We start from the raw sequence: 25,148 nt of genomic DNA, 5'->3' as shown, positions 1-25,148 counted from the left end.
AACTAAAATCATTGTCATCATAATCACAGTAACCGTTTTCTCACCAAGCGTTCGTATTACACGTCAATGTATTCAGTATAAGAGTGTATATGCTTGTTGGTTGCCTTGCTCAGAGAGATCCATTTGTTCTACAGGATGTTTTGCATTCCATTCAAAATTATTTTACAATTTGAAAATAGAAAATAAAGATAAAAATCAAATTGAAAATGATTTAAAATATTTTTAATTGAATTTTTTGCAAGTATTTATACAAAAAATTGTAAAAAACATATTTGTATATAACATTTGCTGACACCCTATGGCTTGTAGCGTCGCATACACAGACGTAGTACACACTCTATTTCAAGAGACATACACACGCATACACTGAGAAAGAAAGCAAATACGTGTACCAATTCTGAATAGCGCTCTTTGTACGTGCACACAAACGCACACAAATACAATGCCATCGATTTTATACAGGTGACGTTGCGAATGGTTCGATATATTGTGTGTGTGTTTTGCTCTGTGTGCGTTTGTGTTGTGCAAAGCCGATTCGATGCGACCGCAACGCCAATTTCATTTCCATAGACTAACACTTCGTTGATACAACGATTCGGCCACCGTATTCATTTTGTGATGATGAGTCGACTGGATAGTAGCTAGCTAAAGCAGCCTCTCCACACAGTGCAAAGAAATAACACACATTATATTATTTCTCATATAAAAATTCAACGTTCGTTTTATTTCGTTTTTCAACATCACTGTGTTTCTACTCCATATCCCGAGCTCGTATAACATACAATTCATACGCCCTGAGTAGTCGCAGCAACAGCAATAGCAGCAGCAAAATTTGAGCGGCCATATTGGTTTTCATTTTTATATAAAGAGAACTTCTTCATTTTAAATAAATCGACAAAAAGTGAATAAAAATCAACACTGAACACCTCACAGTTCTATTTGAGAAACAAAATTCAGTTCAAAATTTCATCTGATTTCATTTGAATGTGATTTTTCAGTGAATTTCCATAAAAATTTAACCAATTTCCAGATTACCACGAAAAAAAAATTGATTTTTCGTCACATCTGTTCAACTCAATATAAGTAGCTGCAAACGCATTTTTTTTTTGTTTTCAAGCTTCGCCAGCTTCAAACATTAAATAAATAGTGTTTTCGAAATAAAAGAACAAGTGTTTTGAAAATTTTACGTGAATTGGTTAAAAATCGAAAGAAAAAAACCTTTTTTTCTCGCAAGAACAAAGAAAATAGGAATACGGAACGTAATACAAATATTAATATTGTGTTCGCGTGTACGAATGTTATAACCAAAAGAAGAAAAATAATCGAAGCAAAAACATCCAGGAACAACAAATATACATTGAGCTGTCTAAGTGAAAAAAAAAAATTGTCGAAAAAACGAAATTTTTTATTTTTTTCCAAAGTGATATTTTGCTAAGACAAAATTGAACCTAAACAAACCTGAAAATCGATAAATAGTCTCATATTCTATCGATTTTTTTCTACTTTCCACATTTTATGTGTTCGTTCTGGTAACATTTCATCTAAAAAAAACCGTTCTCTTCGTACTCTTTACATCAAAAAATATCAAAGTGATCCAAGAAAATAAATAACATTTGTGGAAAAATATAGTACAAATTTATTTTTAAAAAATCTACAACAGCAACACATAATATAAAAAAAGTATACAAATTCCCAAGCAAAACATGAAGACATTGTATTTCTGTGATGATATTTTAACCAATTCAACTTCAGACAAGCAAATAAACTAAAAAAAACACGATAAAATTGTAACTTCACAACATAATAACTACAAAAAAATAGTAAAACCACGGAAACCAACAAGATTCTTCAATTAAAAAATTCCAAAAAGAAAAAAAAAACGAACAAACGAGTATTAAACATAGAGCCAAGCAAAGAATAAACAACAAAAAAACATTCACAGAACGCAGCCTTTAATTCATCCGTAAATTCGTGGAAAGCATAATTTTAAACGAAAAAAAAAACGATATTTAATCACCGTGTGTTAAAGACGAAAATCGAAAGAAAAAAACGCTCAGTTTGAGAGAGAGAGATAAAGCGATAGACACAAAGCGGAAGCAACACAAAACCGAGAGAGAACATCTTGCAGCAAATAGTCAACTCTGTTTGTACACAACTGGAAATCATTGCATTGTTTATGACATTAACTAGAACGTGCAGCGTGAAAAGAATATTGCGTAAATCATGAAACTAGAAGTAAATTCGGCAGCCGATTTTCTTATGAATTTATTGCGGCTAAAAAAGGTCGAACCATTGCCCGATAACGATCAATTGCAAAATTTCAAAGGGTCATTGGAAAGTTTGTTAGTGTTACACTATCGCAGTCATTGGTATCCAGATGTTCCAATAAAAGGTTCAGGCTACCGTTGCATTCGAATCAATGGCAAAATCGATCCATTGATTGCACAAGCCGGAATGGCGGTCGGCATTTCACCGAATAACCTGCGAAAAATGTTGCCAGCTGAACTAACGCTGTGGATTGATCCAGAAGAGGTGGCCTATCGCATCGGTGAAAATGGTTCAATTTGCGTTTTATACGATTCGCAGAGCCGTGCAAGTCCATCATCTGATTTAGATTCAACCGGTTCAAGTGGTGACGAATTCATAATGGATCGCGTTGGACGTCCAGATCTAGCCAGTTTCGAACAGCGCCATTCCACATCGTTATCACCATCGAATTCACCAACGAAACCAGTACCGATGCAAGATATGGTACCGGATCCAAGACGCATGAACTATGTTCCTCAAAATCATCAACTATCACCCCAAAACTACCAAATGCATCCGCAACCACATCCACAAGCTTTTCAATACCATCGACAGGCTATGAATGCCAATCATAATCATCATCCATCGACACAACATCAACAATATATGCAACAAGTACAATGGGATGGATTCGGCAACAATAACAAGGTATGTTTTCAATTTATTGCTAAATATATTTTTTTTTCTTTGAACTACCGTTTTATTTCATTTTGATCGAACGATTTGGTGGCAAATGCTTCGTCTTCTTCTTCTTCTTTTTCTACTTTTGAAAACATCGTCTAAAATATCGTCGTAGAGAGCGACGTTAGATAACTTGTTTTTTTTTTCTATCATCAAAAAAGTATTGGAAATAAAAAATGGCGTCGATGAAGCCATTTTAGGTAACAAACAAAATATCGTTTGTTGTTCTTTTCGAAATCGAATGAGACGGTCGTAAGGCAGCTCTTACTTGCGACGAGTTTGTATAACATTAAAAGTAGACATAAATAAATGAAGTCGAGAATGAGAGAAAATTAAATTCAGAATTAAAACAAGAGAACCAGTAAAACAACGAGAGACGAGCAACTTTATAAACGCATTTTGATTAATGCGAAAGAGAGAAATGATGTGGAAGACACGACAAAACTTTATTAATTTTAATTATCCCATGGTATACTATAGCCAGATGTTTAAATAATTTCCCATATTTCATGACGCACACTCATATAAAGTGCTTTCAATTTTTGTGTTTGTCTCTGTGTTTCGTTCAACGGCTCTTTTAGCTATACCCTTCGATATGCTTTCGCGTGGTTCAACGGATGGTCTTTGCCATTTATTGAACCGAAACCAGACATGTATACATCAATCACCATAATATATCAGAAAATGGCCGTCATTGCATTGTTCAATATGCTTGACATACGATAAATCCATTGAAAATTGTATATGCAGCAGCACCCTACATGTATGAAGTAGTTTTATATGCTACATGAACATGGGATGACATAAAAGTTGTTAATAAACCTCTCAAACTCACCCTGCATGCACTGCACTGCCAGCATAAAATCCATTTTCAAACGTTTTCAAGAAATAAACTTAAAAACCCATTCGTTATTGTATACGTGCTTTCGGACAAAATCAAATGAGAAATAGTATCATAATCTCACGAAATTGATTAGTACTATTGAAATATTACAATTGTTTTATGTAAAGTGCAAAAATGAATTTCAAAAGAAATGTGCTGTATTGCGCGTAAGGATGAAATTCTCATTTATATTGTGTGTAGTCATTCCGCTATCAAAATGGCTTATCAACCGCAATACCATTTCGGGCATGAAAACATTTCAAAACATAAAACTATTCACATTGAATACGTACAGTTATCTAAATCTTATGATGTATGTCTTAATCTATTTCAAACACACGTAATTTCAACAATTTTTCACACTGAATCATGTTAAACACACAGCGTAAAATATGATTGAACTGCCCGCTCAATGTATTCACTATTCAGTTTATGATAAACTTCCGACTTTATTGTTCCTGAGCGTTTGTGTTTTTTTATATAAAAAAACTTTTGTGTTCACCCAAACACATGATTTAATTGGTTAATATTCGAACCAACAGACATTTTGAACAGGACGAAAGAATGCATGGGAAAGACTGTTAAAGAGACAGCGGAAAGGATAATATAAATTAAATAAAATAAGCAAAAAGCAAACAGTCTCGTTGTGTTAGTTATTTTGTTTCAAATCCCTCTGTGCTATTGAAATCAAAAATACTTGGCAATTCAAAAAAAAAAAAACGTTTAAAACGTTTAAAATCGACCGAGTGGAACTCTTGAACGTTTGCATACATTCTGAATTCTTTGGGAGAGTCTGTTGAGCGTGAATTTCCCTTTTTTGAGTATGGTCGTGTTGATGTGATCTTTATATTTCAACAGTTTTTTTTTTCTCTCCCTCTTCACCTCCAACATTTACATTCAATTTATGTGTTTTTTTTTCTTTCAAAAACGTGCATTTTTTATTGCCAGGTTTTTTTTACATTAAATTATATGTAGTTGAATGAGTTACGTTCAATTATGCTATTTGAAATGCTTTAAGATATATAGCAACACCGTGTATACTCATTGGTGGACTAAAGTCTTTCTTTTTCTCCTTGGAAATGAAATGTTTTTTTTTTTATTGTTTCGGAATGCTATCGAATTGTTCATCTTTTCTGTTTCGAGTTCGACGAGCACATTCAGACCACCACACCTACGTGTTTCTCTTTTTAGTAGCACTCCGCTTACTTTCTTCAATCATGTTTTTTTTTCGGTTGAAACGAATACAGATAGAGTTCAAAATGAAACAAGCCAACTCTGTTCGATGGAACTAATGTACACAAAGTAAAAATACAGCTGAAAAGTTGAGCGCATTATTTTTATTTTTCCAGACTTTTGATGGCATGTTTTTCGGTTATTTTTAATTCAGGCGATGTTAATCGAAACTCATGTTTCCTGCCTTCGGTATTTTTTCTTCGGTTGTTCAAACTGTCTCGATCAATAATATTTATTTTAATATCATATGAGATACTTTTTCAAAAACAAACTCAAAATGTTTTTGTAGCGACGAATTTCATGCGTAATACGATTGCGTGAGTGTCATCACAACGTATATCTACACATCAATATCACTTGATTTGCGTGTTTTTTTGCGCGGACTGTTTACATTTCAGTGTCAATTTTTATCGCGATGTTTTTTTTTAAACATTTACACATTCGCACAACACCGATTCTGTTTTCGATGATGGTGATTCAATTTACGCATTTTTCATCAACAAAGTATTTTTATCTTTAGATCTACTGCTAACATGAAAAAGAGTATTTCACGATTTTCAAATTATCTCGAAACGTGAACAAATATACGTTATTAAACGAACCTAATTGTTTTCAAATAACATTTTCATTTTATGCCTCTATCGCCATTATGAGCTTAAAAAAACAATCTACTTGTGTGTTAACGATTGTAAAAGCCTATCGAAAGTATAATTTTACAGTACTTAGTGCGCCTTTCGATGTTGTATTTGTGAAATTAAGTTATTGTTGAACGACTGACGTTTTTTTTATTGCCTCTCGTTGTATGGTGGTTTCAGTTTTATTGTAATTGCAGATTCAATGGCGGTGTCTGATACTTCGTTATAAACAATAATCTCTCGACTACATTCAAGATTACAATACATCTGTGTGAATAGAGAGACGCTGTGCAATTTTCTTTACTTTTCGAACAAATCGCACCTTTCTATTTTCTCAGTCCAACCACCGAAAAATGCTATTTCCAAATCATACGTGGAAATTAGGCTCTGTTTTGATATTTCGATTTCTTTTTTAGTTTTTAATCACTTCGTTAGTGGCTTAAATATCTAAATATAAGTTCAGGAAGAAAAACAAAATTCGACTATTCGAATAGTTTAATTATGAAAGTCAACGGTCAGTGAAGGTTGTGTGTGAAATTCAAAACGAAATGAAAAATCACTTTTGCACCACATGAAACCTGCTCAAAGGCATTCAATTGAACAATGAACTCATGTATTCAATAGAATTTTTGCTCCCCGATGGTATGCAAACCCAAGTCGTTTATGCAAAGAATTTCAAAAGCCCGCCATCAAATTCTTTGCGTGCGTGATCAACGCGCGTTCTCTCTTCCAACATTGTTGTCACAGAAAAAGCATCGTAAACATTGAAATAAAAACAACCGACCGAGAAGTTGCAAAGACGTAAGAAACTTTTGTTTGCAAAGTAATATGAAACAAACTCGAATAAATATTGTGTTGAATAACAATGCGATCTAGCAGTAGTAGAAGAGAAAAGAAAATAGTGTAGACGAGAGCGAGTAAGAAAACGGGTATAGAACAAGCAAAAAAAAGGTAGAATGAATAAAGTACATTGTTCAGTATGGGTTTTGAGATATAGAGAATATTATGCATTTGTAATTCGTATTATGAATTTCATATACAATGCATACGTTGCTATAAATTTCGATAATAAAGTCGTTAAGGTCTTCAGTGTAAATCCAAACAAAAACACCTCTTTCGTCACATTTACTTGTTTTTTTTTCGTTGTTTTCTTCTTTTGGTCGCCACTTCTTTTCAATTTTTTTTCCGTGTCAGTTCGCTACTTTTCACTGAAGTCGTTTCACATTTCACATTATACGTGTACGTGTGTGTTTTTTTTTTAACTTACAGCTGCTAACAAAAGCTGATGATATATTAATTATATTGTGTTTTTGAATGATGGAATTTCGAACGCAGCTGAAAACCTAAAATACGTCTTGTGGACTATACACATAAGAAAGAAATATTGTATCCGTGTTTTGCGGTTGGAGTGAGTAATTTTTTTTTGACGAATTAAAATGTTTATTTGAGGAAATTATTCATTGTCGATGTCAAGGATATGCTAACGGCAGAATGATATTTGCAGAAAAATTGTGTGAAAATGCTCGTTTTGATCAGATTAAATGAAACGTTAAATAGTTACTTTGATCAAATTCAATTGACCATTGATTACGGTAGACTGCTTTAAACATATGCTTGAAGGTTAACAAAAAAATATCAAACTGAGCAATTGAATGTGAATTATCTTAAATGTCCAATTCACACCAATTAGGGGTTCATTTCTCTGAAGAAAAAAAAGAAACGAGAAAAAATAACTTCTCAATAGAATTCCATTCACATTAGATGATATGTGAACAAATTTCGGCTGTACTTCCCATGCGACTTTATTCCCGATTGAGAATGTAAGGGAAAACTGGTGAAAAAGAATTTATGTGATCCTAATGATAAAATGTTAGTGCTTCCACCGAGAAAATACCAAATTATTCCGACATGGTTGCGTCATTAAAACTAAATAGACTGAAAATCAACCAAAATTTATTTTCGACTCACATATGCTTCATATTCACATCAATGCATATGAATGTGGTCGCTTTTATTTTTAATAAAAGCAGAAGGGAAACAACAAAAGCAAATAAGAGGAAAGTCGAAAACATGGCCGGGCTCATGTTTTTGTATTTCGATAATGAAACCATAACTTTTTCGTTTCAACATAAAAATGCTGTTGTATGTGAAAAAGGAAGAACATATGATAAAATTTTAATGGCATACAGCTGAGTGCTGTCATGAGTCACATAAAGTTAACTGACAAAAATAAACTCGATGAATGCCATTGGGCTGAATGGTGTGCTGTTATGTTGGCTTCTCACCAACGACATTCCAAATGAAGAACATTACAAGTAATAATCAATAATAATTATGGTTTACACACACATACGCACACACATATATTGAAGCACGCACGCATAAAAACGAATATGGCTATGACAATTGCGGCTAGTGTTATTTTCTGTTGGCATTTTTGTTCCACAATCGAATTCGGGAACTTCGACAAAACATATAGTCGAATCGAATGGTTGTAAACAAATAATCGCTTCGTCCTGTTTTTTTTTCCAACAGCTGAATGCCATACGGAACACACGCTCAATTAATTAGCAGAAAATCGTTTATTTTTCTATCGTTTTTTTTCTTCCAAAGTTTGCGCTCTGAAGTTTTGGCTAAGTAAGTAACAACATACCGTTTGGTGTGTTCCAAAAGGCGCTGGAAATTTAAATAAAAGCAGCAACAGCAGTTATATGTTAAAAATAGAGCACACATATTTAACAGTTAATGTTGAACTTCTCCGGCCAAAAACCAATTTCCGCTCAATATGCGTTTTATTTGATTGTAAATGGTACAAGTTCTGTGTATAGTCCATGTTGTACAATTCGATGTGGTGGCAACTTTCAGTCAGAACCAATGCGAGTACTTTAGAGTGTCACGAAAGCAAAAAAAAAAATGTAGAATGACAACAAAATTAGCAATTTAGATGGTTCTATTTGGTGAATTACAGTTAATTAAGCATTTGCCTACTGTGTACTGAGTGCGCACGATTTTAAAATGAATTTAAATAGAATCGGTTTGAACAGCAATGAACCGAGCGTATTGTGTGCGTTTACATTAGAACATTGATAGCATGAATTGATTGAATCTATATATTTGTACGTATTTGTAAGTCTCGTGCGCACACAAACTAATGCTTTAGCCTCCAATTTATTCCACAGAGATTGTAATGGAAAAAAAATTGCTACAAAAATAGCGACATAATCATTCGTTATGGCAAGGCATTGCCCAGTTTGTTGATTTTAAGTTTGAGTTTTTTTTTCTTCGTATCGTTGAAATTGCATACCCAGTTGAACGCATTCAAGTAGATTTATTCGTGGGATGGTCGATAGATATAGACGATGTGTTCACTTCAAATAGTTAAATTGCATTTCCACTCGTATTCCTTGAAATTCAAATTAATTTTAATCGACATGACCGCACGCGTGCCTATTGAATATTTGAACGTGTTTCAATCATGTATGCGGTTTACAAAATTGCATTTCTTTTACTTTTCCGCACACACCTAGTGTGTAAGGTAAAGTATTGGAATCGGTCGAAAAATTAACACCCTCAAAAAACATGTTTTCTGGGTGTTTTAGGACCCAGGGAACACGAATCTAGCGTTTTTTCGATGTCCGAATGTATGTGCGTGGTACCCTGTACGCTGTACGCTGTACGCTGTACGCTGTACGCTGTACGCTGTACGCAAAAATTTGTTAACACGATAACTTTCAAACCAGAAAAGTAATTCAAAATCTGACTTCGCAGGATGATTGGGGGTGCCGAGGAATAGAAACCATTAGATTTTGAGCGACTTTGGTTGATAGAGTAACGTGTCATGTCTGGTGTGATGCCCATGGCCATCCATGGGAAAAATTCAATTTTCCCCCCAAAAGTGATATTTAATGTATTCTTAAACATCCAAAAATATGTATTGGGGGGTTTTTGGGTACGAGAGAACCGAATATGACATTAGTTTTGCGATACAAATATATTTCGACACACCTTTCATACAAATATTTCGAAAAAATTGGATTTTTGTATGGAAGCCATGCCTGTATGATATCGTAATGACCTGAAACTTTGCGCAGGTTATTTTTATCACACAAAAATAATATTCCGAGAGTTTGAAGACATTTCAATACATATTAGGGGTACCTTCCGAACAAAATTTTGGATTTTTCACCCAAAAACGAAAATTTTGTATGGGAAGTACCCCTAAATTGTATTGAAATATTTTCAAACTTCCAGAATGTTGGCTTTTTGTGAAAAAATACCCTGTGTCAAGTTTCACGTCGTCATGCAAGGATTGATTCCATTCCAAAATTCCCATTTTAAGTAATTTTTATATAAAAAGTGTGTCAAAAATTATGTGTATCGCAAAACTAATGTCAGATTCAGTTTTTCGTGAGTTCAAATTCAAGTAAAAGATAAGTTATAAATGAATTTTGTGGATCACAGTGCGGAAAAGTTCATCTTACGTACGTAAGACATTTTATTTTTCTTATTCTCAGTTGAGATATCTATTCGTGCACGGAATGTTCTTACAACAAACAAACCAAACAAAAAATGCAACAACATCGAAATAGTTCTATAGTGAAATGCAAATGGGATGGGCTATTCATAAAAACCCAAATGAAAATTGATCGGCCACCCTGTGAATCGATTTGGCGAGCAAAAGACGTAATTTATATCATTCATGTGTATAACAATTTTATGTACGTGCAACTACAAAGTAATGTTAGTAACTACAAAGTAATGGGAGATGTGATGTCAGTTGCACGTGAAACCAAAGAGAAATTGAAGATTTTTTTTTTGTTTAATTAAATTTCGCTCACATTGGCCTGATGGCTAACGGTTGCCGTTATTATATTATTACAAGTCACTTTTTTTGTGTACAAACTGTCTCTTTTCTTTCTACCTTACAATATATACGTATATATATTGAAAATAAAAATTGAACTTTATAGACGCGATTTTTTAGCGGTGGCTCGTTTTTTTCGCAATTGACCATCGTCAGCATAACGTGTATGTTGCACACCGAATACGCACGTATAAAAACATATAATTCATTTTAGTTCATGTGGTGTTGATCCAACTTCATACACAACACCAAACCAATTTGCTGTGAAGCGACCGTTTGTATATCACCAAAAGAGAAATCGTGTACACGAAATGCTACTCGCATTATTTCACTCTTTTTTTTCTCTCTTGGTGCTCCCTTCTGCAGTTGCTGTTTTTTTTTCATTCACCGCCGTTGTGCATATAAAATGTATATGCTTACTAAATTAAATAGCGCACATTTGCACTCTTTGTATGCCGTCAGCCACGACGCCAGCTTTCAATCCACCCATGTTTATCCGAAATATTCAAACAACAACCGCACCAACAACAAAAACTACAATCAAGATAGAGAGAAAGAAAGATTGAACCAATCTGAAAAAGACGTTCAATAAATGGCAGAAATTTAAACAATAAAATGTGAAATTGCTCATGCTCCCATACACCAAGTACCACACATCAACTATCTACTGCATATATTGCAAGAGGCAGCACACAATTTACAATAACTTTTCCGGCCATATATTTTCTAAATATATTTTGTATCGTCACTCGCACTGATACTGTTATTGTTATTATTCATTTCGTGTCGCTTTTTTACTACCATATTTTCAAACAGCATGGTGAATATTAGTCGCCCGCACACCACTTTTTTGTGTTGAATCTCCCGTGTGGCTGCAACACCAATATTTGCGAACTACGAACGCACATTCGATTCGATTCAAATATCGAACTGTCGGCTACGAAAAGAGATTTTTGTACCATCCAGTTTCTATTCGAGTTTGTACCAAGTCTCGAGAGAAATTCGAGATGTATGATACTTGCTTTTTGCTCGTGTGTGTGTGTTTTTTTTTTTGTTTTCGGTTAATTTGTCGTTTGCTCTACAGTTGTCGTTTTAGTTACGGACGGCTCTCGCCATTTGGCGAAAAAGGCAAACCTAACTATGATGATGTTACATAGAAAAACGATTTGAGCATGAGAAAAAATGGCATCGAAATGAAAACGGTACGCACACAAAGCATATGCACACACACACACGCCGTGAACTAGAGAGCACAGCAACTGGAATCTAATCATATACTACTCTGAGGCAATGGATTTTAATAAGGAAAAGCTGTTTATTAAAATAATCGTAGAGATTTGAGAGTAGTTTACAGTCGGCCATTGTTCGTGAATCGAGAAATTTCACCGCTAAATCGAAAAAGGCCTCATTTTGAATTAGAGAAAAAAAACAGTTTTAAAAAGAAAGAGAGAGAGAAGATTACACGCTGACTGCAAATGGCAACTCATTTAACTTTTTTTGCTGTGTCCAATTTTTCACTTTAATTAGCGTCGATCAGAGGCTAGTGAGAATTATATTGACACTACCACGATTTTCTCAGGTAGACTGAGGAAAGTCCAAGAATGTGACACTAATTTCTGTAATCAAGAGTGATTTGCTTCGGAACAAAAACATAACTTTTCCAAAAGCATTAACTGTCTCTTTTTTTGCACCGAACAAATTGTGTGAATCAGTAATCACATTCTCACAGATTAAGTATCTGTATTTGAAAGCAATATAAACACATTGTCATTGGCAATAAAAAAAATGAATGCACACCGCATCCTTTCAAGCAAAAAATTTGTGGCGTCAAAGAATATCTGATTATATATTTGACGAGTTGTTTTTTTTGTATGTCCCCGTTTAACTTGGCATCGTCACCGTTCACGAATCGCGCACAACCATTTTGTGAACTGGTTATTATTTTGATTCTGATTAATTTAATATGGTGATTGTTTCTTCTCCCGTTTTCACCAGCTCTCTCTCTCTCTCTCTCTCTCTCTCTCGAATCTGCCTCATTTCCCCTGGATTTAATTCGTGCGTATTTATTATTATTTTTTCTTCGTTTTCTTTTTTGCTCTTGCTTTGCTTGCGAATCGTATCATATGACGATGAAGTTAAAAGCTAATGTCGCTGACGAAGCAGCTAGTATTTGACGAACAGGTTTTCTTTTGTTTTCAACGCAAAATATTATATATCAAAACCCGTATATATTTTTATTTTAAGATTTTACACACCACATTCGCATTGTCATATTCAAACGAGCAATATGATATATGTATACACAATAACACATGCATAAATATGAGTGTGCTCATGTGCGAGCATGAAATCGGCCGTGCGATTCATATAAATGATAACAATGTGTAAAGTGAGTGTTCATGAACACACATTGAAATTAATCACAACAAAAAACAACATGATGTGTTTGACAGTGGAAGAATTTCGCTTAAATCTTTGTGTGACTCGGTGTACGTGGCTGAAAACATGTTTTGAGTTCTGATAGTTGCTTGTTTTCTTAAGTCAATTCAAATGCGCATTCATCTTTACGTTCGCCTACGTATAGCAATCATACTACACGATTATTTACTTGCCTGATGCGCAACGAAAACTTTTTACTGTCTACTGTACAATACTTCAGAATCAAATTTTGTTGCTCATTTCAAATTCCAATTTTTTTTTCTTGTTCGAAAAGAATCAACAAAATTCTCTCATGTTATATCTATAAATTTTGGTGCATGTCTATGACTAATTTCTTCAAATTGGTGGAGAATTAAATTGGCTTGCGTGTTCTTATAACACCAACCGAGCTTACTATCATACAAACCATCGTTTTAACATATATAATCGTTCTCGAAAATTGTAGATGTCTGCACATGGGTGTGATTCTTTGCATGTGATAAAATGTTATGCAAATTGAATTTCGTTCGCATGAATGTGTACACAATAGTATTTGCCAAACGAAAAACCCATTCGAAAATTCGAGAAATAAATGCAGAGAATCGAATTATAGGAACCATTAGCCTGCGGTCAACGGTGTGGTTTCAAATGAATAATGAAGAAATAATCAATAAAGTAACATTTAGTGATGAACTTTGTCAAACATTTATCAATTGGAAAATGAAATATATTTTGTTGTAAAACTTTCGAATGGTATATGTTTTCTGTATGTATTGGTGCAACGAAATGAAACACTTCAAAGCTTTTTATAGCATTGTTATCTGTAATGTTTACTGTCTCACATTTGACGAAAAGGTCAATCGATGTTTGATTGTCGTATAAAATTATGCCGTAAGCGCAATTAATGATTAAAACCTGCCTAACATAGATGAGGACATCAAACGCATACAAATGCTTCGCTATCATTATGACATTCGTAATTCATGGCGCGCACTTATTTATTTACCTCGTGCCAGCCAGCCTTGCCAAGTAAATGTGATAAAAAAATGAATTAACCAAAGTCAATTTTAGATAACAAAAGAAAAGAATTAGAACCGAATGAATATGTTTATATTTGCTGTAATGATAAAAACTGTAACAGTCTTTGTGATTGTTGTTGTATTCGATCACAACAGCCCATTTAAATTGGAAACAACAGAGAAATGTGCTATGGAATTCAAAAATATATACATTTTTTCACGAGATAATCGTGCAAATTTCAAACAGACACCAAAAAAAAATTAAAACACAAAAATTTGCAAGCCAAATTTATACAAAAGAAAACACATTGATGAGTTTGAATTGCGCAAAAAAATACGCGCTCATTATTTCAAAATTGATTATTGCATGCGGTTTTTTAAGTGAATGCATGTTTTTAAAAACTTAATATACAGCTTTATTGGCACGGCCTCGATTTGACTATCTTTAAAAAAAATTGTTATTGTTATTTCTTTGCGTTCAAGTGCCTGTCGTTATTCATTTGTCTTCAGTGTTGTTTTCATTGAGCATTTTTGACTCTCATTAAGAGGTTTTTCGTGTCTTTAGTCATGATGTTGACACTTATGTATCTATCGACAATTTAGTGGGAACTTATTCAAAATATACTGCTTTGAAAGGCGCTAGAAATTCAAAATGATGTTTACCAAAGAAATCGAGAGAAGAAAAAAAAACACAAACAAATTATTATGAGAAATGGCCATAAATAGTGGGACGCACCGAATGCAGTATGTGCGCCTTCAGAGAAACGCAAAACAAAAATCCAAGTAACGAAAAAAAAAATGGAAATTAGAAAGTTCGTATTCATAGCACCTCGTCTCTTCACGATTTGTGATTTCGTGTTCCGAATTTATGAACTGCAAGCTCTAAACGAATTTCAGCCACCGCAGAAAGATAGAGCAAAGTGAAAGAGAGAAAACGAAAGAGATCGAGATCGAATTAAACCGACATCATCATATTCTTCAGCATATGACAAATGCGAGGAAAAAAGATGGAAAATAAAATCGGTCGTGAATAACGACGATTAAACGAAAGAAATTTAAGAGAAAATCAATTATCTGCAACTATTCATAAATGATCGTGATTTTCTTGTGCTCTGACTGATGTCGGCTGTCGACTGACGCCGTTTCCATTTTCATGTAAATGGCATCAAACGAACGAGCAGAGAAAAAAAAAACAATAACAAAAGCAGCAACCACAAGAGATGTAAACTAAACCTGAAGTGAAAGAGCCAATGATGGTTCAAACTTGATGTGGTTTCTTGAGTCGTCGCTAAGCTGCGTTTAGTCAGAGTATATGCAAAAATGGCATTGAACTATACAAAGCCAGTTGAATATACTTAGTTTTTTTTGTGTGGAATATATTCCATTCGATTGAAATGTCGAGCATAGAAAAAAACGACAACAACAAAACAACAATTTATATGGAAAAAGCCCTTAGCGTAAAAATGATGTGTAAAGAAAAAAAAACGAAACATTTGAAATAATAGTGCATGCACATACATTACCGATATAGAGATAGACAAAATCGCACGATTTTATTGCTCTACATCGTATTCAGTCGAATGTAAAAATGGAAACGTTGACAACATGCAACGATAAAGAAAAAGTCATATTAAATTGATTGTTTAACATGTGATCACTTAGACATGCAAACAAACGAGCAATCGCATGTTGAAAGGCGCAGATTAATTTCAATGAATTGACGCATTTCGCTCAGAGACGAGACACCGAACAGAGACAAATTCTCCAGTTGATAAATAAAATGTCCGAAGCATCAAATGCGCGAACATTTTTTTCTAACAATAGTTTACAAAATAAATTCAACTTCGTTCACATTTATTTTCCCCCTTTGCTGGTTTTCACTCGAACACCGTGTGTTGCTGAAAAATCGATTTATTTTGTCTCATTTCATTCCACCATTGTTTTGTAGTGCACAGCAGAAAAATGCGGATTTATGAACTGTCATTGTCACAGATTTTAATGCATGACTTACAAATGCTAAACGTGCCGTTTATTTTGAAAATGTGCTTTTTTGTTCAAGCAAACGAGCAAAGCTAAAAACAATGTTTTTTTTTATTTCGTAGCCATTATTGTTGCTGACTTGAAAATCAAACAGCACATTTCAAACTGGAAAATCGAAAATTAAATCCCACGAGAACTGTCGAGAGAAGTCCGTTTGCATGAATTTGAATACATTTAATGATGACAGTTGAAGTTTTCTTATCAGGTCAAATGAACGTCAATGTTTGATAGTACATACACTTGGGAAGCTTAAGTACCCAGCAACAACATCAATCGACACAAATGACTTCTAAATTTATCAGAAATCTAAACACAGAATAATAGTGAAATGCCTTCGTGTTGTGCTTTTACGTTATGTTGCTGGCATAAAACTCCATTACTCTCGCAACAAAAAAATAGTTCAGTTGGAAATGATGATGAAAATTGAAAATAGTATAAGCATCAACGGCCCCAATAACAATGCACGTACTTAAATTTTCCATCTCATTCGATAAATTGACTCACTCGCTCTATAATTCGTCACTTGGTCATAGAATAAATGTGAGTCGTGCGAGAGATGAGTAAACAAGTCAAACATCTAATTGTCGATCATAAAACACATTTATTGTTACTGCTTATTTCTTCGTCAATTTAATATCCAATATTATATATGAAATAAATGTTGACGCGAGTGAAGTAAATGTACGCAGCAAGTGTTTGTGCGAAGCAAAAATGTTATTTATATATGTGATATGTGTTTGAGTTTGAATTCAGTCGATTCAATCACGACGCACTGAAGAGTCACTTGAAAACGAATATTTCGACTCTTCAGAATGGAAGCTCTCATGAAATGAGCTCTCTTTTTCTCATTGAAATTTTTCCATATATGAAACATCGGGATAAAACTAATACAAATACATCATCATATCAACGTATGTCGACTAAAAGTAGAGCCAACCAACTGAACGAATAGAACCAGACGAAGTCAAGTACTGAACTATAAACAATCGTGTATGTACAAATGAAATCGATATTTGGGCACACTATCTTATGCGATGTTGTTGTATGTACAAGTTTGTTAGTGTTTGTAGCAGGTCTAAATTTCTTATTCTAAAGAAACTGGGCGAAACAGAGGAAATAGCCCGCATATACCTGAACCATTATTATGTGTGCTCATTCGAGTCTACAGTCGATTTCTTCACAATTCAATCTCTTTGTGATTTATCTGTTCTTAATTCTGTGTCATGGCATTCTCTTTTGATTTGCGCTCTGAAGAAAAACTCTCTTTGTGTTTTATTTTTCTGGATGTGTGTTTGTTCGGTTTCGTCTTTCGTGTTCTTTACCAAGCAAACCAATTATGTATCTAGGTATAGAAAAAACCATGGAAAACATTGTTGTAGAATCATTTCAGTTTGTAGCGTATTTACGCGTTCAACATTTCAACTGCGTTTAAAATCAAAGATTTAAGAAGAAAAATCTATCAAAGGCTAAAATCTTCTGCTTTCATCTTATTCCAAAAAATGTTTCCAATTTTTTGACGAACTGAAATGTGTTACATCGAATTTTATGTTTATTTCTATCTTTTTTAGTTTCTTTTTTACTTGGACGAAAAAACACAACAGAATACATAAACATAAAAAAAGGTATAAACGTCTGGGAATAAAGTCAATATACAGAACTGTGTGTCTACATGTAAAAATCGATTAAGAAAACAAAACTAATTTTGTATTTTCAAAGAAGTGTTCTTTCGAATGCAGAAAAATATTCTCGACTAAACAACGCGCGTTGCATCTTTCTTATGAATTTGTAATATTCCCAACATAATTATACAAAATGTGACGCGCATTTTTCCGTTCGTCGTTCCAAAGAAAAACATATGGCGGCTAATAATGAGTTGGTTTAAATAATCTGAAGCATAATTCCAGGCCGCTATAGATGATGTGATTTAAATTAAGTCTATATGATGCCATTGTTTTATCCGTAAATGCGACTAAATCAATTAAAACTTCCAGCTGGTCGATTATAAGCTTTAGAATTTATACGTATTTAAGTTAATTTTGCGCAGTGCGTCTTAATTCTCTTTGTGTACGCACCAGCATCAACAAAATTATAACAAAAACACACATTTCTCGTACGTCAAGTATTTCAACGTTGCCATATTTACGTCGTTGCTTTGTTCCTCATTTTTCTTCGTCGTTGTTATTGTTCCATTCCGTTCTTGATGTTTTTGTATCTGGTACATAACTTCGTTGTACTGCTTCAGTTTTTGTGTGTGCCTCTTCCAAGGAAATCCATTGTTAGCCTTATTTCATTCAATTCCATCCAATTGCATTGAGTTGCTATGGTTTTACCATTCATCACACCAACCAAACTTCTTTCAACATTCTATGGGCTTGAAAATAAAGAGGCGTCTCTTATTGTCTTGACATTTCTGAAATCGAAACGAAATTATTGTTTCAATCGAAAAGAATATATTCTTTCTTCAAAACCAAACAAAACAAACCACAAATGAAAAATTAAAACAAAAAAAAATATATATAAAAATTCGAACGTTCATTATACAGAATATTCCATATGAAGGCACACGTATATGGCTTGGAATGTGAAGTTTTTGTCATCAGCTGACAAGATGCCAGTCATACATACTTTTTTCATTGTATAAACTAGATTGCTTTTACGACCGTATTGTATTATATAAACTAGATTATTTTTTTCTCCCGCGGAGCTCCGAAACTATGGGTTAGCCCCACTATGATTTGTGTCACCTTCTGAGCTCTTTATGAATTTTTCAGTTATTAATTAACTCATTTTCGAAGAATTATAACAGCTGAAAGAAATACTTCAAACAGAAGGGTATGGAGAAAAGATCACGTCTGTTTAAATAGTATGTCCACGCCATCGTATTTTTTCTTCTATGAATTGAAGTAAAAAAGGTTTTTTTTGTTGACAATATTTGAATGTGCTCGAAAAAAAACATCTATTGACCGTGATTTAAATCTAATCTCAAATATTTATTTTAAATCTGCTGTAATTGTTTAGTTCACTGTACTTCTCATATTTACTGATGAAAAAACCTTCAATTTCAACGAAATCACCTATGTATTTAAAATGATATGTTTGATTCTAATGAAATGACAGATTTTGTCAGCAAATTCTGGCTTAAACTAGCTTTGAAATTAAAAAAAAAGACGTTGATCTAAAATTCAAAGTCAATTAAAATATTCGAAAACACTTTGACATTAAAAAAGCAATAGATTGAGTCATCCATATGTTGAAATTATCAAATCGTAAATATCTAATGACTAACGAATAGCCGTGATGAAATCAACGTAGATCGATTAGTCATAGTTCACGAAATGACCAATGTGACAATGTCAATCCAATCTACCGTTTGCAAGAAATGTCAATGAAATTGACTCCTTATTATTTAATCGATAATTTTGGTGGAATTATGTTTTCAAACAATTTACGTTTTTCTGGTAGTGTTTTTTTTTATCGAGATGCGAATGAAGTTTATTACGTTACTATTTTTCGTCGCCACACACATTGTGAGTTCGTTTTGTTTTTGTACATATGGTATTGTGTTGTTGTTGTTACTCAGTGTGATTCACTTCAGTGCCGTGGTGATTTTGTAGCTTATGCAATACCAAAAAATTAAGCGAATTCAAACTGAATAGTTTTTATTACTCGTTATCCTATTCATATTGGATCTCTGACTCGCCAATATTTCGCGTTTTATTCGCAATTTTTTTTTTTTCAGAGCAAATATTACACAATATTTTTCGTTTTTGTTCGAAGTGCAACGCTGAGAGCGAAAGAAGATAGAAAAAAAAACGAGCAAAATTACATTCATGTTGACATCACAACTAAAAAAAAACCATCGTCGTAAGTGTTGACTTCGCGAAGAGATGCAGAGAAAAATAAACAACGCCTCTTTCATATGCCAATTTTGTATTCGAATAAAACGTTTATTTTGAGAGACTGTTACGCGACCGTCATGGTGCGGCTTGGACATAAAAGCATGATTTGAACATCGCACTCTTCAATTGCTCAAGTCATATGCTGTCAGTCGACAATCACATATCCAATGTGTGCATTCAGTCCAAATGCCGCGCCGTACAATTTACCATATAAACATTTTCTTTGCATTTGTTTCGTTAAAAAGCGTTGAATGCACAACGTTTAGTTCGCATGTTTGGGTTTACTATGCGATTTTGTGAATGTGTTAAAATCTAATTGCTTGTAATATTGAATTTGTTGGCTTTTCGTATACATCTACATATCTGTATACACAGTCTGTGGGCTTGAGTAATTGATAGTTTTGCTAGTTTTTTTTCGCAACGACAGCGTGGCTATTGAACTCTCAGCCAAACAACACACAAAAAAAACCGATTCCACTTTTACGAATACAATCGCGCCCAACGTACAATGTGATACACAATACTTTTTCAAGTTGGCATTAAACACAAATTTACACATTTTATTGTTCATTGCTGTTATTGTAGAGTTAGCGCGCGCGCACCATACACATAGATGCTGCAGCACAAATTACTAACGAATTTATTGTTGAAATCAATGAACGACCCCGTTGAAATTAGAAACTAAACGCAACAACCACATCAGCAACAACTACAAAAACGCGAAGAAACAAACTAAAAAAAACTACATCGCAACGCATTGTGTGTGTATACTTTGGCCTAATATTCATACATTCACCTCATGTGAACGTTTTCAAACAAGTGACTGCAAAAGCAATATCGCATATCAATTGATGGATTGAATCGATTAAAATCATTTTTTTTAATCGGTTGATTTTTCTTCTTTTTCTTTTGCCTTGTTGTTTTATTTATCGTGTGTTTCATTCATTTTGCCTTTGTTGGGTTCGCTAAATTGTTTTATATTCAAATTTCCGCTAGTTTTTATACCATTTTTTGATGTTATAAACGATGTTGGCAAGTGGCGTGAATAAAAAGTACGCACAACATATGCGATGAATACGCCATAATACTTACAGTGGAAAAAATACATCGGCATTACGAAAAAACCGAAACGAAAAAAAAAACATTCAATAAAATGCAAAATGATTTCAATGAATCGACATCATTTCGAAACCTTCTTTTTTCGCTTGGTGATTTTCTGAGTTCTTCTAAGATATCAGCGATAGATAGTTTTTGAATGATCTAAATTTCAACACACACACAAAATGATATTCAAACTGAATTTGAAATCTGCACTAAGAGATTGCCGCTTCAAATTTTCGCTACCATTTTACAAATCAAATGCATTGGCGTTGACATCGGTAAAATATTATTTCCTGAAAATGAATTCAATTCCGATGCGAAATGTGACAATTGCAAGGGGAGAGCAAACACATAAACACCAGAACTAAATTAAGAGTAGGAAATAATTTGAACGTCAGTCGCCAAGCTCATTTATTATAAATATAGTTTATAATACAACATCGTGAGAGGCATTAACGTGAAACGTGAAATGACACATTTTTCTTCATCTAAATGTTGTTGCTGCAGCTGCCAATTACAAACGATTATTTACGGAAAAAACAAATTCATCAGGTTAAGATGCATACGAATAAACCGTTTTGTGTGTAGATCGATCGATGCGACCATACCAACGCAAAGAAATCAAGTCGTGAAACATTTCAGTGCTAAATAACAAAGATAGAAATGGGTGATAATAGATTTATAGCCATGTTTCGGTATTGGAGTTTTCGGTGCATGCAATATGTATAATTTGCATCTACATGTATAAGTGTGCAATGTTTACCGGTTTCACGGAAGTCTTTTCCGCCTTTGCGACTCAACTTGCATGAATCATTTCAACTTTGTGCATAAAATTATAATATTTTCCTTCCCAATCAGTTGTCTACTTTCCTCTATTTACATTCACTGATTTTTTTTTTCGCTGTTAAGTCGCGAAAGCAGCTTATAAAACCCACTTGATTTTTTTTATTGTTCATTCGTTTTAATTTTGACCATTTCAATTTGTGATCGACATATTTACATGTCTATACGCAATATGTTCGCCATTCCTTCATGCCAAGAGCATGCACAAACATGATTTGTTCTCCTCTCTCTTGTGCTATCTCGATTTCTGTTGTGTATCCATATGGCACAAATGTAAGATTTAAAAAAAGTGACAGGGTTAAATTATGAACATTTCAAATGTAAAGAAACCACAAGAAAAAAAACGTCAGCCATAATTAGACAACAAAAACATACAAGCTTCAAAATCCATTTTAAAATTTGGTGCCTGTTTTTTTGAAAAACATCACAAGCGTGCTATAGCACACGCGGACAGTTGATTGTTATTTTTGGATTGCTGTTGAAAATATTGTATGTGTCATCGGTACTTATTGTCTACATTGGTTTTGACCGTCATCACCGTCGTTTTCAAATCTCATTGATTTGTAATGCGGTTTTGTGCATTTTATTTTCAATTGCATTTCATAATATCGTTTGGTCGTAACCATATTTTTCCCATTTTTGATCAAGTTTGATGTTGACGATGATTTCGGGTGTGCGCCAGTGAAAACCGTCACTTCGACACTTCAATCGACTTTAGCCGTTAGTGCAATAATTTATTCATTATAATGGCAATAAAAAAATGTATTTATTTATTTTTTATTTCAAAGTTGTCTCATGCACAAGCAAACTTATTATTATCGGCCCACCAGCTATATCTTAACAAACAATCAATTTTTTTTTCCATTCAGATTTGTAATTATACACATACACTTGGTCCCGTGTGATTGTACTTCAGCGCGTGCAGCATATATGATTTCTCCAATGTTTAACGGGTGTTGATTTTATTTTGTAAATGCATGCGAACGCCTCAGTTTCCATATTTATGAGCTTTGATGTCAACGCTCGATGACATACATAAAGTCTCAACAATTCAAAACATTTTAGTCTCTTTCAACTTTTATAACGTACTTACTAACAACAAGACGACGACAAAAACATATTGTCTACTATGTTGCCAACTTCCATTTGAGTGAATTTGCAAAGGCGAATACTGTCTTGTACGTTTGTCTCTACTACATTCTACGATGCAACTGCAGAGCCTTTATTACTTCGGTTCACCATAAATGTTTATGCTACATTTGTAGTGGCCAAAATGAATATATGCATATATATTGAACGATGTTTTGCTTTTGCTTCAATCGTTTGTGTGCACTGACTATAACGTAGTCTGTATATGGTAAATGAACAAAATCGATTTTACCTGTTTCGTGCAATTTTCCTAATAAAGCATTTGCCACCACATTGTTGAGTTGAGTGACATGCGGTTAAGCAATTTTTCGTTGCACTTTGTAATTAAAAATCTCACATATATGTATAGATTCAAAACAGTTATTGGCTGTTTTGTTCTGACAGTTCTAAACTATAAATTATATTGATTGTTTTTTTTAATGGAATTTCAGGTGTTGTGCGGATAAATTGATCTTTCAACGAACGATATACGGACCATGTGCGATTCAGCGAAATTCATCAACAACAAAAAAAAAACGTGATCAACATATCCAAATCGCACTACAAACAACAATTTCAACATATTTTTTTTTCAAAATCCGCTAAAAAAGGAAGCAAAGAATAACGAAAGTAAAACCCGAAAATACATCGCATGGAAAAAGTAATTTGTGACAAAGACTCACATAGCCGGAGTCGCAGTGGCTGCAGAAGCGGCGACACCAATAACAACAACAAAAAAATAGCAAACATAATTTTGAGTATCAAAACATCTTCAAGGCTACTTGAATCCAAGTCGAAAGAAATGTAACTAATATTTAAATATTTTATTTATTATTTTTATCTTGTAAAAAAGAAAAATAATAGGAAATGAGAAATAGGAGAAAAAAAATGGTAAAATTTATTAAAACCGATGAAATGTTTATTTAAAAAAAAATCCCCAACAACATTTGAATGAGTTGGAGAGTAACGTAAAAAAAAAGAGAAAAAACAAATTGACAATGGAACATATATAAAAAGAGTATATGATTTAAAAGAACTTAAACAACGCTCGCGTTGGTGCAATGATACAAAACAGAATTTACAAAGAAATATAGGATGTACGGAATGGGCCGACAGGACTCAATTAAATTGTTGAATTTCAGGCTGAAATTGAAAATGATTCATTTTAAATTGTATGAGGGACGTACTTTCGCATGTTCAGATTTAAGATAAACTATAAAAACAAACCACAATTGCACAAAATGACAAATTTCTCTTTGGAATAACACCAAAACGTATTGAATAAACTTTATAGCAGAACAAAGAAACAAATATTATTGGAAAGTAGCCATTTACATGTCTTTAGTATCATTGCAAATAAAAAAAACGAACCGGAAACTTTTAAAACCAGAAATGTAATACACAATTTTTAAGCAGAACAAAAAATAAATTACCGACAAAAGAAAATAATAAATAACCCATTGTTTTTTGAAGCCGCTCAGCATACAACCCATCACTCTCATCCCGACCACGAATTTCAAACACTCGCGCGATGATTTTGTTCAATATATTGAATCCAATTTCAATATATATTTGAACAAAGACCCCCAAGTACGTTTGTGACAATTCAATTTGAATTTTTTCACCAATTAACAAAAAAAACTCAATCAGAAACATGCTTCGATAACGAAAACTACATCATACTATAACATAATAAAACAGACGAACAGAAAAAAATTAAGAAAATTTGAAATAGCAAATCAAAAAAAATTATAATCTAAAGTCGTTACAACATTTAAAACTATGAATAAAACTCAAATAAGCGAACCATGTAAATAGACAAGGAAAAGATAGCGCAGAAAATATTCAAAAAAAAGAAGTTAACCCCGACAGAAAATCTCTTTTGATATAAAACCATTTATATTCTGAATGAGATTTCCATTCCAAACGACGAACCATCGTTAATGTTGCGAATAAAATAATTGATAAAGCACAATCATACGATACAACTTTTCTGTGTGTGTGTGTCCAAAGTAATTAACTCTCATATTGTCGGTCGATTCTGATGTCCGCATCGAGCATAATACGGAGTAAAATTTCTTGAAAAAAAAAAAATAA

At 33.4% G+C, this 25,148-nt stretch overlaps 2 protein-coding genes across 4 annotated transcripts in view; both read left to right on the top strand.

The window, feature by feature from the left end:
• The window catches only part of LOC116340477 (inositol-pentakisphosphate 2-kinase), a 56,735-nt gene that overhangs the window by 8,495 nt on the left and 23,092 nt on the right, over positions 1 to 25,148 (top strand). The window lies entirely within an intron of this gene.
• On the top strand, positions 605 to 25,148 carry LOC116340478 (protein BTG1-like). Its single transcript, XM_031766995.1, has 2 exons — positions 605 to 2,955; positions 23,504 to 25,148. Exons 1-2 carry the CDS (start codon positions 2,224 to 2,226, stop codon positions 23,516 to 23,518), a joined length of 747 nt encoding a protein of 248 aa, XP_031622855.1. The 5' UTR covers positions 605 to 2,223; the 3' UTR covers positions 23,519 to 25,148.

Source organism: Contarinia nasturtii, unplaced genomic scaffold (assembly GCF_009176525.2).
Source record: "Contarinia nasturtii isolate CC-2019 unplaced genomic scaffold, AAFC_CNas_1.1 Cnas_scaffold_695, whole genome shotgun sequence".
Classification (NCBI taxonomy): Eukaryota; Metazoa; Arthropoda; class Insecta; order Diptera; family Cecidomyiidae; genus Contarinia; species Contarinia nasturtii.
The sequence above is the reverse complement of the archived record's forward strand: the minus strand, read 5'-3'. Positions and strand labels throughout refer to the sequence as shown.

Coding starts and splice junctions, on each gene's coding strand:
- LOC116340478 (XM_031766995.1), top strand. CDS start 2,224: ATGAAACTAGAAGTAAATTCGGCAGCCGATTTTCTTATGAATTTATTG.